The sequence below is a fragment of the Panthera onca genome, chromosome A3 (genome assembly GCF_046562875.1).
Source record: "Panthera onca isolate mPanOnc1 chromosome A3, mPanOnc1 haplotype 2, whole genome shotgun sequence".
NCBI lineage: Eukaryota > Metazoa > Chordata > Mammalia > Carnivora > Felidae > Panthera > Panthera onca.
Genome location: NC_138341.1, coordinates 138,960,803 through 138,974,784, shown reverse-complemented (window position 1 = coordinate 138,974,784; position 13,982 = coordinate 138,960,803). Strand labels below are relative to the sequence as shown.

Below are 13,982 nucleotides of genomic sequence, written 5' to 3'. Positions count from 1 at the left end.
GTTTAATGGTGCACCTTCAAAGATCGGAGCAGATTTCTGAGTCCAGGATGCCTCCGGCCCCGTGCACCTCCTCAGTGTGTTGGCGCTTCCTGTCAGTACAAACCTCAAAAAGCTGTACAAACCTCATTGCTAAATTTAGTTTCACCTGGCGATCTAGGTCTTTAATCTCTTTCGTTTTTATCGTCGGGCTCTGGTAAGTACCCGTGGTCTCCGGCGAGGTCGCACTGAGGGGCTGCGCTTCCGGCACTCAGACCCCACCAGTCCGGGGGCCTCCGCCTTCTCTCCTTGCGGCGCGGGGAGGCCTCTGCGGGCAGTGCTGCACCAGATGCTCAACTAAAGTAGGATATTCAGGAGTTCAGTCAGTTTGGATCCAGCAGGAATTTTTTTCGTGTCCGATTCAAATACTACACAAACACACACACACACAGACACACACACACACACACTCCAGCTTTGAAGGCTGTTTACCGCTGCTGCATGTGCTCTAAGGTAAGTGAGCGTGCGGCCTGACCCTTGGAGCAGCGCCCCCGGTGGAGGGGGAGTGCCGCGCTCCCTGGTGCCCGACTCCTCTCCGGGGCGTGCACTGTCGGGTGGGGCCCTCAGCCTCGGGACAGGAGCCCTGGGCCAGAGCGTGCAGTGGGGTCCTTTCTGTTCGCTCATTTCTCAGTCAGGCGCTCCAAAATTCTGGAAACTTAAATTGATCCATAGGGCGCAGCGTACTCCATTATTAAGATTCTTTTTGTTCCGTTTTAATTTATGTTCTTTTATATTTTGTGCTTCTTACAAAAATTCCAAAATACGGAGTGGTCTTAAATTCCAAGAGTGTAGACTGCGAGCTGCCTTCTCCTGAGCGCCGGAGCTGGGTGCTCCTGTAGGTCATTGCTAGAGCCCGTGTGGTCGGGAATGTGTAACTACTCACTCGGAGGACGTAAGTGACCTGAGACCTACGGAATTACAAGGCAGTACTAGGCGGGTGGGGAGGGGGAGTTAGGAGTGAGCTATTCAATTACAGGATTAACCGATCACTGTGTTAAAATGAGTCTCTGATACACCTTAGGTGGGTGAGCTGCGAACTTCGTTGCTCGCGACCTGCCTCAGACTTTCAGCAGAATAGCACTTTTACAGACCTCACGCACGTCCCCGCAAATGAGCATCACTGAGCATCATGGATGAATACTGGCGGCGGGAGGGGGGGGGGGGCGGTGCAGAGAGCAGTTCACTTCGGAACGCCGTGCCACAGTGCTCAGAGTCGGTCTCAGGCACGGGACAGGACAAAGGAAACCGGGAGTCACCCCGGAAGCCCTGGCCGGCCGCAGTACAGTTCCATCTCTGTCGACCAGACCTGGAAAAGCTGCCATGAGGCTCCCCGTGCCCGTGGGGGTGGGGGTGGAGGAGCGCTGGGCGAGGACGGTGGGCACACGGGGTAGGGAGTCCAGGAGGAGGCCCCCTGCTCTGCCCCTCTCACCTCCACCTGCCGCTCTGCCTCTCTCACCTCTACTTCTCTGCCCCTCTCCCCTCTGCCTGCTTCCTCTGCACATCAGCCCCCCGCCCCCGCTGAGGCCTGAGCTGCTTCAGCTGACAGGGGACAGATGAGCGACTGTTGGCCTCTCTCAGCACATTCACATCTCAAAATTAAAGCTGATGGATAGCCACCGTTTATGGAATGCGTAAGGGACACATTTTTGAGCTAGTTGCTTGTCATCCCTTTTTGTTGCGCCAGAAACGTCATCTTCCGGCCATTAGTAAAATACCCGACTTCGGTCTCGGTGAGTAGTAGTTGTGTCTCTGCCTCTCTCCCCCCAAACTATCGCCTCACAGTTGGGGTCGCAGGCAGCGTGCGCACACACAGCAGAACCGTGCGTCCCCACGGGGACCACCCCCTTCCTTTCTGGCTGGCCGCAGACTGCTCTCCTGGGTTAGGGTCCAGCTGGCGTTGGGACAGTGGTTAGGAGGCATTCCCACGTTGACCTGGGTACGTGTCAAGTCTGTGGGCAAATTGCCACCCAACCTGTCTTGCCTACTGTTGAGGGAACGACACTCTGACCCCGGAGGTGCCCTGGGCTTCCCTCTCCTTCCCAGGCCGCTGGTGCTGACCCTGGGTTGTGGGTGTGGGGCAGCTGTGAACATGGGTGCAGGGAGACCTCCCATCAAACAGGGAAGGACTCAGAAGCTCTTCCTGCTTCTCACAGAAACATCAGCAGGGGTGATGCAATTCACATAATACCACTGTTCCTCTGACTCGTTTTTTTGTTTTTGAGGATTTCTGTACAGTTTCTTTAACTTCTAGAAGCAGTTGCCACTTTATTTCTAAACTCAAGTCATGGTATTCTTTTGTTTTGATAACCTTATTTTTTTCTGTTCTTTTTCACTGTTGGGTCAATCTCCCGTTAAGGCATGAAGAGGGCTGAAAACTTTTTTCTAAGATGCCCCTGATTTATCACAGTTCAGAAGTGAAGTGGAATTCTGATACCCATATGCACCATTCCTGGTACCTTGGATCCCCTATGTGGGCTCATTAGGGGACTTCAAACACTGGGGTTCTGAACAGATTTTGACTGGAAAATGGGATTTCTGCGGTTTCATCTAGTTGAGAAGTAGAATGGACACCCTAGCAACCTCTCCACCCAAGTTCAGATATCTTAAAACCGCTCACACAGATAGAAGCATTTCCTCACTAAGTGCCGGGCACACCTCACAGACTGTCCACCTGCTTACGAAATGGATCAAGGAGAACGTGCATTTTCACGAGGATAACTAGGGGTGTGGGCTCCGGAGGCGTGCTTAGGAGCCCTAAATTTCCTAGAACAAATATGGGGGGGCACTAGGACCCAGGAATACTTTGTAGAAATGGAAATCCTTGGGTTCTGCCAGTTGCGGGAGCCATTTTTATCAGTCTGTTCCAGAATGGTCCTTGGCAATAAAATGTGGTTGGAGACAAATCAGACCTGGTACATCTGAACCAATTAGAGGAAAAACCAAAACCTGTACTGATAAAGATTTGGCTTGACGAGTCTTTAACGTTACCCACGTAGCTGGAGTTTTCTGAGTTCTCAGATGATAGTCTTCTGGCATTTTAAACGGTTTTACTTTTTACAAGCTTAAAACTAACAAGACAAAGAGGTCAGGGAAAGGTTTCACATGTCCGTCAACTTAACACTCGAGAGGAAACCTTCTGTAGCTCCCAGTGCCGCCCCCTTAGTAGTTGTGCTACAGTCCCTGGCAGGTGGGGGGTGCCGGAAGTTTCCAGCAGGGTAGGCCTCACTCAGGCCAGTGACTTTGGGGAGCTGCGAACCTGCTCCGTTACGTAAAGACAGGCTGCAGGAGAGTCCGTCTGCGGGCATCGGTGTCCCGGAGTCCACGGGTCCCTTCGACGGCGCTGCTGTAGTCCCCACCAGTGCAGCACAGGGATTTCAGGGCTGTCTGCATGAAGCTAGGACGTTCTTGACTATGTGTGTGCGATGCGTCCCTGTGCACATAGCTGTATTCTTTGCTTCAGTAAACCGAAGAAGCTTTGCTGAGAGAAGGCTGGGCCCTCTACTAGTGGCGAGAGCCTGGAGAAGCTCAGCCGGGAGCACACAGAGGTAACTGCGGCAGGGCCCTGACTCTGGTCTGCACGGGGCCAGCAGCCTGGTGGTTTCTGCTCAATGGGGCCCTTTGGGACGAGGGATGGACAGAGAAAGGTCAGCGGGCTCTCCTAATGTGGCTCAGGCCCCTAGTGTGTTGGGTGAACTAGTAAACCATTTGGGTACAGATGATCCTGGTTACGATCACCCCTGGTGGGAGCTGCGGTCATGCCCGGTAGCCAGTTCAGAGCTCTGAGTCCCACGGGAGCCTCGGGCCCTGTGTCCAGTCCTGCATTGGCCGTGGGCCACTCCCCCGATGGCAGCTATGTCGTCAGGAAGGGCGAGGCGCCCATCTCCCCACGAGACCTCGGTCCCGTCTCTTCCAAGTGGTTCGTGTTGGAGGACAGTCACTGGTTCTTTTCTGGATTACCCATCCAATATGAACGAGCTTCGGGGTTGATTTTCAAAGTACTGGACGTGAAACTTAAAACGAGGGAGAGTGACTTCCTTCCAGGCGTATTCTGCAAGTTTCTCGCAGAGTTCTGCGCGCCTCTCTGTTAAGGCGGAAGTCACTCGAATATGGGACATCAGTAAGAAAAGCCTTGTGAAGCCCTGACCGTGACAGTCTGGGGGTCTTCATAATGACCTCCTGAAGATGGTGTCTAGTCCGAGCAGCATCGGGTGCAGCTTACGCTTGCTTGAGTGTTCGTCGGGAGGTGATACATGCTTTCTGATAGAAAAGCAAGTTGGTACTTTATTGTGCTTCTCGAAGAAAAATGCACTTTCAAGTGTTTAAGCAAAGGCACAAGAGCAAACTGGTTTTGTCTTGCTATGGTTCACTTCACTTTTCACTCCAGGATAAGTCCTGGCCGTCAGAGGTGGGAAACACGGGGCCGCCCGGCCCTCCCCGCCCTGTGCCTTCCCTTCCTGTGCTGGAGCCCACGGGGCAGGGTGGCCTGGCTCTCAACTGAGGGGCACAGTTGGGGCCGGCGGGGTGGGAGCAGGGGCTGGGATCCTGAGCCAGTGGGCGGGTCTGCGAGGGGCACGTGGTCTCTCACTTGGGGCCTTGGGGGACCTACCTGCACCGTGGAGCCCGCCGCTGGCGCCTAACGCCCTGAAGCACTGTTTTCTTTCTTTGGCTTTTATAGCCGGTCACCCGAGGCGGGTGTGCCCGAGTTTCATCTTGGGGAGTTTTTAGGGTAAACTGGTACTAGTTCGGGCAGGACCAAAAGCACAAAAGCTTTAGAGCAATTTGCAGTCGCACTGAGGGTTTGTCACCGGTTCCCGTGAAGGGCAGTCCCTAGACGTGTCTGGGGCCGCCGGGCTGTGCGGGGCGGGAGCTTCACCTGAGCGGCTGCCACTTCCTCTGCTGCAACCCGGGGCTCCCGACTCCGCTGAGGCCCGCCAGTGCCACCCAGTGGCCAGCGATGCCGCGGCACCACTACCGCCTGGCACCGTGACAGGCTCCGATCCGGGCGTGCACACTGGCCTGGCCCGCCGTGCCCTCTTGCTAGGCTTTGCCCGAAAGCGCTCATCTCTGTCACCAACAAGCGGCCCGATCTGGCAGAAACCACTCCATCTGGGCCGATGGCCTGACCCCTTGGGAGCGGCCCTTCCTCTGGCTGCTAGAGTCCCGGCGAGCCCCCTAAGTCCTGCCTGGCCCGGCGTTCCCCGCGAGCGGGCCCCAGGGTGTGGGCATTGAGGGAGCCTTCGCTGCCAGAGTGGCACAGGCTCAGCATGCTCCCGGCAGGCGGTCTCCCTCCAGTAGGCCGGGCAGCCTCCGGTGGGGAGTGCAGGCACCTCGCCTTGGCGGACCAGAGCATCCTTCAGTGCTTGGGGCCAACCGACGGTCCCCTGAAGCTGCCCTTGGGTGGCTGTCTAGAATAACGTTTTTTTGGTTGGCTGTATACAGTTATTCCTTGCTTTTCTGGAAACTTATACACGGCATCCTCCATTTAGTGAATCTGGATAAAGAGTCTGCAAACTTGATTTTAGCTCTGCTCAAAAATAGAGATTCTCTCACTGCGACAGCATTCTGGTGCCGTGCAGGGCCAGTCACTCCGGCAGCGGCCAACGCGGGCCCAGCTGGCAGGGGGACCAAATGCAGCGGGGTCTGCCGCGCTTGCCGGATAGAAGCATGGACGTTTTCAGCCTGTCAGAGTGGAAGATGGGCGTGTCCGATGCGCTGGTGGAGTCCCCATCAGTTTCAGAACGTTGTACTAATAATCTGCTTTTTTACCTAATTGTCATACCTTTTTATATACTCCCTCAAGCCCAGATGAGGGATGACAGGAGCTGATTAAAGAGGTAGCAAGCGGTTCTGTAAAATAGCAGCATGGTGAACAAGGAAAGCCACCCTCTGCTTTTTAAGTAGATTGTGTTCATTTACCACCGAAGCGTTCTTGGGTAATAGGTCACTTTAATCCTACGTATTGGGAATGTCCTAAAAATGATGTTGACTTGGCTTTTTGCTGAATGAGAAAACAGGTCAGACAAGTGGAAGTATTGATTTTAGGTTCTGACCGGGACACTTTGGAGTAAGCGTTTTATTTTTTTATTTAAAAAAAATTTTTTTTATGTTTATTTTTGAGAGCGAGTGAGAACGGGGGAGGAGCAGAGAGAGAGGGAGACACAGAATCCGAAGCAGGCTCCGGGCTCTCAGCCTGGAGCACACAGCCCGACGTGGGGCCTGAACTCACGAACCGTGAGGTCATGACCTGAGCCGAAGTCGGACGCTTAACCACCGAGCCACCCAGGCTCCCCTGAAGTACGCGTTTTGAGAGTTCCAGTTTTTCACCTTAAGTGGAATGCAGCCACTCAAATGTCAAGTGACGAGATTTGCTTCTGGTGCCATCACACAGGTGTCCTGTACGCGACCAGCCTTCCCAGGGTGTCTGGAAGTGCCCTAGGCCAGCTTTCTAAGTGTGCTCCTCAAGTGGTCTTGGCAGAGTTTGTCTTCATGAAAGGCAGTGACAGAACCAGTTCTGGGCCTCAGTTGTCATGACGGCTGCTGGCGGCCAGCTGCCTGCCTCTGCTCAAGGTCCGTGTGCTGGGGGCCTTGCTTCTGTCCCTGTCCTTGCTGGGCCGCCCTTCTCTTGCCCCCTGCTTCCTGCAAGAAAAGGGGCCGTCCAGCTGATTTCACCCCAAACTAGCAGCCCCCACCACCACCACCAGCAAGGTGGACCTTGTGGCCAAATCTGAGTTGCTGAAAATCTGAGTGTTGAGGTCCGGGACCCCTGAGGTCTGTGAACATGATGTGATGGGACTGGAGAAATGTTATCTCGTCCCCATTATGTGCTCGCTTCTTACTTGGCAAGAAGTCATCGTTTCCGCGTGCTCTCTTGAAAAGTCCAGATCCCGAGGGCATGAGACATTTACGGGGGTGGCCGTTGGTGATGGTGGGCACAGGTGATGACAGGTGGGGTGGGGGTGGCGCACAGGCCACCTTGGGCGGGTGGGCGGGAGGCTCTGCGAGGTGAAAATACCGGCTGCAGAGTCCGAGCTGACAAACCTGGTGGCCAAGTACCTGTGAGGCTGGCTGGCCTGAGATTTGGACCCGTGCAGCACTGTGGGTACAGACTCGGTAGGATCCGGAAGTTCTCTTTATAAAGCGGAGAATTTGAGGTCCCAGGCCCTCCAGTTCCCACTGCTGCACCGGCCCTGTCGGCTGCTTGCAGGGAGGAGGCCCGTGAGAGCAGCGCACTGGCCCTCCGCCCACATGGCCGGGACCTGCGGCTGCCCGAGGGCCTCGTCTGCAGGTCGGGTCCCCTCTTCTCTCACCAGAGACTTTCTCCCTCGTGCCTTAGAACAGTTAAGAGAAGCAGCGGTGGCGGACGGGTGACCGAAGATCGCTGGAGCATATGTCGAAGCCACCCCCACTCCCCCATTTTAGAGGCAGTTTCTCCGGTGGTCCCTTGAGTGACTTAACCGCCACCCTCGACAGCATCCCCACGCGGTATCCTGGCCATTTGGCTCCTCCAGACCCCTGTCTGTCACTCTACACTGCACCCACCAGGGGCCGTCCATGACCTTCCTGCTTGCGCTGCTCCCCAAGCAGCTGTGTCCCTGGAGGGCTGCGGCACTGGCCCAGAACCGCCTCCCTTGCTTCCCTCACACCTTCACCCTGACGGTCTGATCACAATCAATACCGTCGGTCCTTTCCGTCCTTGCTGTCCCCCACCAACATGTGCCAGCATCACGTAAAGATTTTTGTGCAAGTGAAGAAGTTTTCACATTATTTTAGCTTTTGACCACAGCCCTTGTTTGGATCAAAAGCGCTAATTTAGCGTCCTGTCCCATAATGGGGTACAAGCAGAAGACCGTGGGGACATCTGTCACACCGCCTCTCACTCTTTGCACGTGGAGCGGCTGACCTTCCCTGTGCCATGGATCCCCTCAGCTTTCCCTCTTGCACTGATGCCCTCCTTTGCCCTTGACTGCTGTCCAGATTGGGGGGGGGGGGGACACTCGTGTGCGGTGCGGCCGCCAGCAGTGCAGCTCGCCCTACCGTAGCCCGAGGGCCGGCGAACATGCGTTGACAGAACGCATCTATCTGATTTCTACACTCAGGTTCACAAAAACATTACACTTGTCTGTGAAAGTGTTCTTCTGAATCTTTTTCTGATCCTGCAAAATTTGCCATTCAATTTTCAAGTTTAGTTAGTGATTTAAATTAAGACTTTGGAAACTCAGGTTTGTTGCTTGAAGTGAAAGGTTTAACATAAGGTAGCAAAACATTTTCTGAAATACGGCGTGGCCACTTACAAATATTGCTGGCAACCCCTAACTAACACTCGTGAACTTCCTGATTTTAAGTTGCCGTCCCGGAGTAACGCGCGGTAAACTTTGCTGGTTCCGGGGCGAGCGTGCTTTTTGAGTCGGGTGACCGCACAGCAGGTGACCTCCCTGCCTCACTGAGCGTGTTCATGTCTCACTTGCAGCCATGAAGGAGGACAGGCGTGTGGAGGAGAAGACTGCAGTGGTGGCTGTTGGGCCGAAGAAGATGGCCCCTCCGGGCTCCTCGGCAGGCGGCAAACAACCTTCACCCAGAAACCTCCTGCAGAAGAAGTCCCCTCCCTTCGCAAACGCAGCAGCAGCCAAAGTGGCCAGCAAGAAGTCGCCGTCGGGCTTCAAGGGCACCATACCCAAGAGGCCGTGGCTCTCGGCTGCCCCGCCGGGTGGCGCCCCCACCGCCAAGCAGGCCAGGCTGGCGCCTGGGGCTGCCACGTCCGCTTCCAAAAAGTCACCGGGCTCTGCCGCGTTGGCAGGGGCCCTCAGGAAGCCGGTGGCCACCTCCGGCCCCTTGGCTCCTCCAGCCCCAGGACGCCTGGGGACCTCGAGCCCTGCCCTGTCGCAGCCAAATTCACAGATACGGCAGAACATAAGACGCTCCTTGAAGGAGATTTTGTGGAAAAGGTGGGCTGTCCTGCTTGATTTCTTGCTGTCGAAGTGGGTTCGGCCCGGTCGTTTTCACATTTCCACGCTTCGAGACCAGGCACAGGTGGGGTTTACGCCGCTCTTCTCTTCCTGTTCCTAGAGTCAACGACAGTGATGACCTAATCATGACGGAAAACGAAGTAGGAAAAATTGCCCTCCATATTGAGAAAGAGCTGTTTAACTTGTTCCAAGTCACAGACAATCGCTACAAGAGTAAATACCGCAGCATCATGTTCAACCTCAAGGATCCCAAAAATCAGGTGTGTGCAGATGACCCGAGTGGGAACGTTCTGGCTTTCTAGGTTCTTTTAGCCACACTTCATAGCGAAAAGCTGGACACAGCACGCTGAAGAGCTGTCCTTTCCGTCAAAGTCGGAAGGACACGCCTTGTCGGTATAGAGAATTCCCGTTTGTCCTTCCCTCCCCTGCCTAACCTGGGGTCGGAGTCAGGGGTTCTCGCTGGTTCTCTGAAGTCCGTCCTCGTTTCACCAGATTGTTCTCTACACGTGGCTGTAAAGTTTCTATTGTTCCATTGGCTCCGGAGTAATATTGAGATTCTTTACCTTAGGGACCTGGGTATCTATCTTTGAGCTTCAGACAACTTTCTCTGCCTTGTTACTGTTCCATCAGTTGAGTCAGCCCACTGATCTGGGCGTCCTTGAGCAATAATGGGTCCTAAGCACGCCCTGCAGCGCTCCCCCCGTGGGCAGGTGCTGTTCTCACTCGGGGAGTGGGGCAGAGTCCTGATGGCAGCCGTGGGGGGCAGTGTCTCGCAGTGAGGTTGAAACGGGAGTCCCTCAGAAAGCATTGGCCACTCGCCTGGTGTGGTTTCCCCCACCTCCTGCCCTCCGAGGCTCACTGTCTTCTGGCCTTCTCTCCAGATGTTCAGGAACAGACTCCCATACTGTCACCTCCCATCACACTGTAGTAACACCGTAGGGGGGGTGGTGATTCCCACCTTTACTCCTAATCTGGTACCTTTTTTTTAGCTTTCTTTTTAAAGTTTATGTATTTACTTTGAGAGAGAGCATGAGTGGACAGGGGACAGAGGGGCGGGGGGAGAGAGAATCCCCAGTAGGGCTTGGTGCCGTGAGCGCGGAGCCCATCGCGGGGCTCGATCTCATGAACCATGAGATCACGACCTGAACCGAAATCAAGAGTCGGACGGACACTCAACCGACCGAGCCGCCCCGCACCTTTTCGAGTTGGTTTTGTTTTCCGTGAGGTCTTTTTAGCAGAGTCGGTGCGGCATGGCCCCGGGGGCCGCTACCTGGCACTGCCCGTCGGGGACAGCGTGGCATTTACCCTCGTGGGCCGCTGGGGAGCCGGGTGAGGTCAGGTCCCCTGCTGCGCTCAATCCTTCGTCCTGTCGCCGCCGGGCCTCTGGCGAAAGTTCTCGCGCTGCCGGGTTTTTCTCGTGTTCTCCCTGCTGTCTCAGAAGCGGACGCCAAAGTGTTTTTAAACGAGTGAACAAAGGGTGTTTGTTTACAGGGCCTCTTCCATCGTGTTCTGCGTGAGGAGATCTCTTTGGCGAAACTTGTGAGGATGAAGCCAGAAGAACTTGTGTCCAAAGAGCTGTCCACGTGGAGGGAGCGGCCCACAAAGCCTGTGAGTGCCAGCCGGTGAGGGGGCTCGGCGCCGGTGGCCTGGGTCTCCGGGGGCGGCTGCTGGGCGAGGCACGAGCGAGCCCTCCGGAGCAGGGCTTCAGGCTCTGTGTCCCTCTCGTGTCAGGCGACGGAGTCCAGAAATAAGCAGCACGGTGACAGTAAACAGACCGCCGTTAAACGGGACGCTGTGCCCAACATGGAGGACTCACCACCCGTGTCCGATTCAGACGTAAGCGTTTGGGGCTCCCGGGGTTTGTGAAGGTCGGGTAAAAGTCCTCCGTCCCCAGGGGCTTCGGTGTCTGAATCGCCCGGCACGGTGCCGGCGGCCCTTCGTCGCACGCGCCGTCCCGTGCCGGTGCCGCGGGATGGGCAGGAAGGGCTCAGGCGTCCGCTCGTCGCCCCGCAGGAGCAGCAGGAGTCGGTGCGAGCCGTCCCCGAGCAGAGCGCCGCGCCCCTCCTTGACATCTTCAGCAGTATGTTGAAAGACACCACGAGTCAGCACCGGGCGCATCTGTTCGACCTGAACTGTAAAATTTGTACAGGTGAGCGTGACCTGGGGCGTGAAACCTCGGAGCTGAGACTTCGCTGGCTGTTGTCTAAAGTTGCTGTCCTCCTAATGGCAGTCGTACCCGACCCACGTGAAACAAGTTAGAAGACTGGGGCGGTTTTCCGAAGTTGTAGTGTCTGCCTCTACCTTCACGGCTTTTTCTTTTTCATAAGAAATCATCTACTCGTGGGCAGGCCGTGCCCTCCGGTGTGTGGGATTCCTCACGAAGGCCTTCCCCGTGTTCTTCAGGTCAGGTTCCGTCATCGGAGGATGAACCGGCTCCAAAAAGGCAAAAGCTGTCCGCTTCTAAGAAGGAAGAGTCGAGATCCAAGTATGACACCACTCCTTCTGAGCCAGTTCTTAGCTCGGCTGATGACGTGGTTCCAGAAGCTCTGCCCGAAAGCGCCTCCGAGCCAGACCTGGACAGTGCTGCTTCGCACGCACACTTGGAGAGAAAGTATTTCCCTGTGCCGCCGGGAGACAGCCACCCGGAGCCTTCTGCCCTGGAAGGCCCCTCCTGCCCGGCCACCTGCGGGGGCCCAGTGCTCACCACGGTCACGGTGTCTGGCCGAGACCCCAGGACCGCGCCAGGCGGGTCGTGCACAGTCACGGCCCCTGCAGCAGCCCGCCCTGACGGCGCCCACCCAGCGGAATCCCGACAGGAGGTCCTGAAGCCTGCCGTGACCTCGGTGACAGTGCCCAAGTCCATACTGGCGAAGCCGTCCTCGTCCCCCGAGCCCAGATACCTCCTGCCGGTGCCACCGTCACCACGCGTCAGGTGCGCTCTACGCGTGGAGTCTGGACAAGCCATGAGTGGCATTCCCTGTGGGTTAACAGAAGGAGCAGAGGGGAGGGATCCCAGCACTCAGCTCAGTCCTCTGTGCCTAGAATATGGCCGTGCTTGGGTGCTTTGCATGGGCAATAGGAGGCCTGCTTATAGGCTGCCTGCTCGCTGTTCTAAACCTGCGGCTCTTAAAACCCGAAACGTGATCTTGTGGTCATTCGGGTTTGTCGCCTCTTCATTTTACTTTTTCTTGACCAGAACGCGTCACAGTTAAAGTACTCGATTTGAAAAAAACTACCAAAACGCGCAGGAGTTTGCTCTTGCTGTTAATAATTGCCGAAGATGTCCGTACTTGGAAACGTTTTGTGCAGAAAGAAAGATTTATCTCTCTTCTCTGATTTTGTTTTACAGCCTCTCCGAGTCAAGGTCCCCTCCGGAAGGAGATACGACCCTCTTTTTGTCTCGACTCAGCACCATTTGGAAAGGATTCATTAACATGCAGAGTGTAGCAAAATTTGTCACTAAGGCGTATCCCGTCTCAGGGTGCTGTGACTATCTCAGCGAGGTTAGAACTGGGAGAGGGAGAGCGAGAGAGCGAGCGTGTGCGCACGGGCGTACGTGCACGCGTCTTGTGTAGACGCCCTGACCCCGCGTAGACCAGTGCGGCGGCCTTCCAGCAGCGTGTCCGGACGCATAAGCACGGGAGGCACGGGAGAGCCCGCTGTCACGAGTCAGCAGGTTAAGCAGTCTGGACGGTGGTAGGCACTGAGATGAGCAGTCGGGCATCCTGACATCGACGACGAAGCCGCCATCGTCTTCCCCCCTTTGTGCAGTGAGGGCGTTTCCCCAGGGCGTGTGCTCCCAGCGTGTGAGTGTTGGTGTGCAGTAACACGCACAACAGCTCTGCTTTTACAGACTTAGCGTAAACAGCGCTAGGGTGTGCGACCTCCGCAAGTAGCCTAGCAAGTCGTTCTGGATCGTATCTCATTGCCGTACGCGTATGTTCCCGAAAGATGACCTAAGAGTTTTGCAAAACGTAATCCTGTTTGGCTGGAGGCCATCGTAGCACGTTTGTGTCTGGTGACTCATAATCCTGGATGATAACCAAGCACCGTCTAATACTGTTATGACCGTTTTCTTTGGAATAGTTGTTCCCCTGAGTCTCAGGTAGTTGGATGCCTCGAAATTACTGCATCAGTGTCCCCGAGTGCCGTGGGTTTACCGGTCATTTACTCCAAGTATGTTTTGTCTAGGACCTGCCAGACACGATTCACATTGGCGGAAGGATCGCGCCCAGGACGGTCTGGGATTATGTCGGCAAGCTCAAATCCTCTGTGTCTAAGGTACCTGCTTTAGTCTAATCTCTGCACCTGTGGAGGAAGGTGTGTGTTCAAATGCAACTTTCTCTTTCACTTTTTATCTTGATGGGTCAGTACTTGAAATGTCAGCCTATAAGTTATTAATCGTTGCCAGGTAAATGTTTAAAATTATGTTTGTAGCTGGATAACAGAGTGTGTTTGGGTGATACGGTGATGGCAGTTTTATTACAAGTAATTTTAATAATGCGTGCTGGTCGGTGTTAGAAATAGAGGCGCCGTGTCTCCTCATTGTTTCTGTGACCGAGGAAGCCAGCGGGTGCTTTATGGTGACCCTGCTGGGGCTCGAGGCCTGGGCTCTGGGGGGGCCTGGGTGCCGTGAGCCCCTGAGACGCGGCTGCTGCTGGGCCGCGTACAGGGGAAAGGGCTGCCTTCGTCCTCAGGCTCCACACGGGGCTCAGACCTTCTGGGCTCCTTGAGCCTTCCTGGCTCTCGTGTAGATCACACGGCCGGGTGATCGGGACCACTGTCCTCACAGCAGATGATGTGTCGGTGCGAGAACACCACGAGAGGGGCTGTTTCAAGGACGTGGGGCTACGAATAGGCGTGATCTTGAGGTTCCTGCCGAGACCAGGGTTGGAGTCCAGCAGCCTGACACTGGACACCGTGTCGTCCCTAGCACTTGTCCCAACGTGTGGGCCGGCAGGGCCGTGGGAACCAAGTCCGGGG

The 13,982-nt window shown here is 55.6% G+C and overlaps 1 protein-coding gene across 5 annotated transcripts in view; it reads left to right on the top strand.

Annotated features, from left to right (window-relative positions):
- DIDO1 (death inducer-obliterator 1) overlaps nt 1-13,982 on the top strand; it is a 50,755-nt gene that overhangs the window by 24,654 nt on the left and 12,119 nt on the right. For all 5 annotated transcript variants that reach the window (XM_078443877.2, XM_078443879.1, XM_078443876.1 and 2 more), the window contains 8 exons: nt 8,504-8,978; nt 9,100-9,259; nt 10,491-10,607; nt 10,731-10,835; nt 11,013-11,148; nt 11,403-11,931; nt 12,349-12,502; nt 13,191-13,280. In XM_078443877.2, coding sequence (XP_078300003.1) covers nt 8,504-8,978; nt 9,100-9,259; nt 10,491-10,607; nt 10,731-10,835; nt 11,013-11,148; nt 11,403-11,931; nt 12,349-12,502; nt 13,191-13,280 — 1,766 coding nt within the window. The remainder of the gene's footprint in view (nt 1-8,503; nt 8,979-9,099; nt 9,260-10,490; nt 10,608-10,730; nt 10,836-11,012; nt 11,149-11,402; nt 11,932-12,348; nt 12,503-13,190; nt 13,281-13,982) is intronic.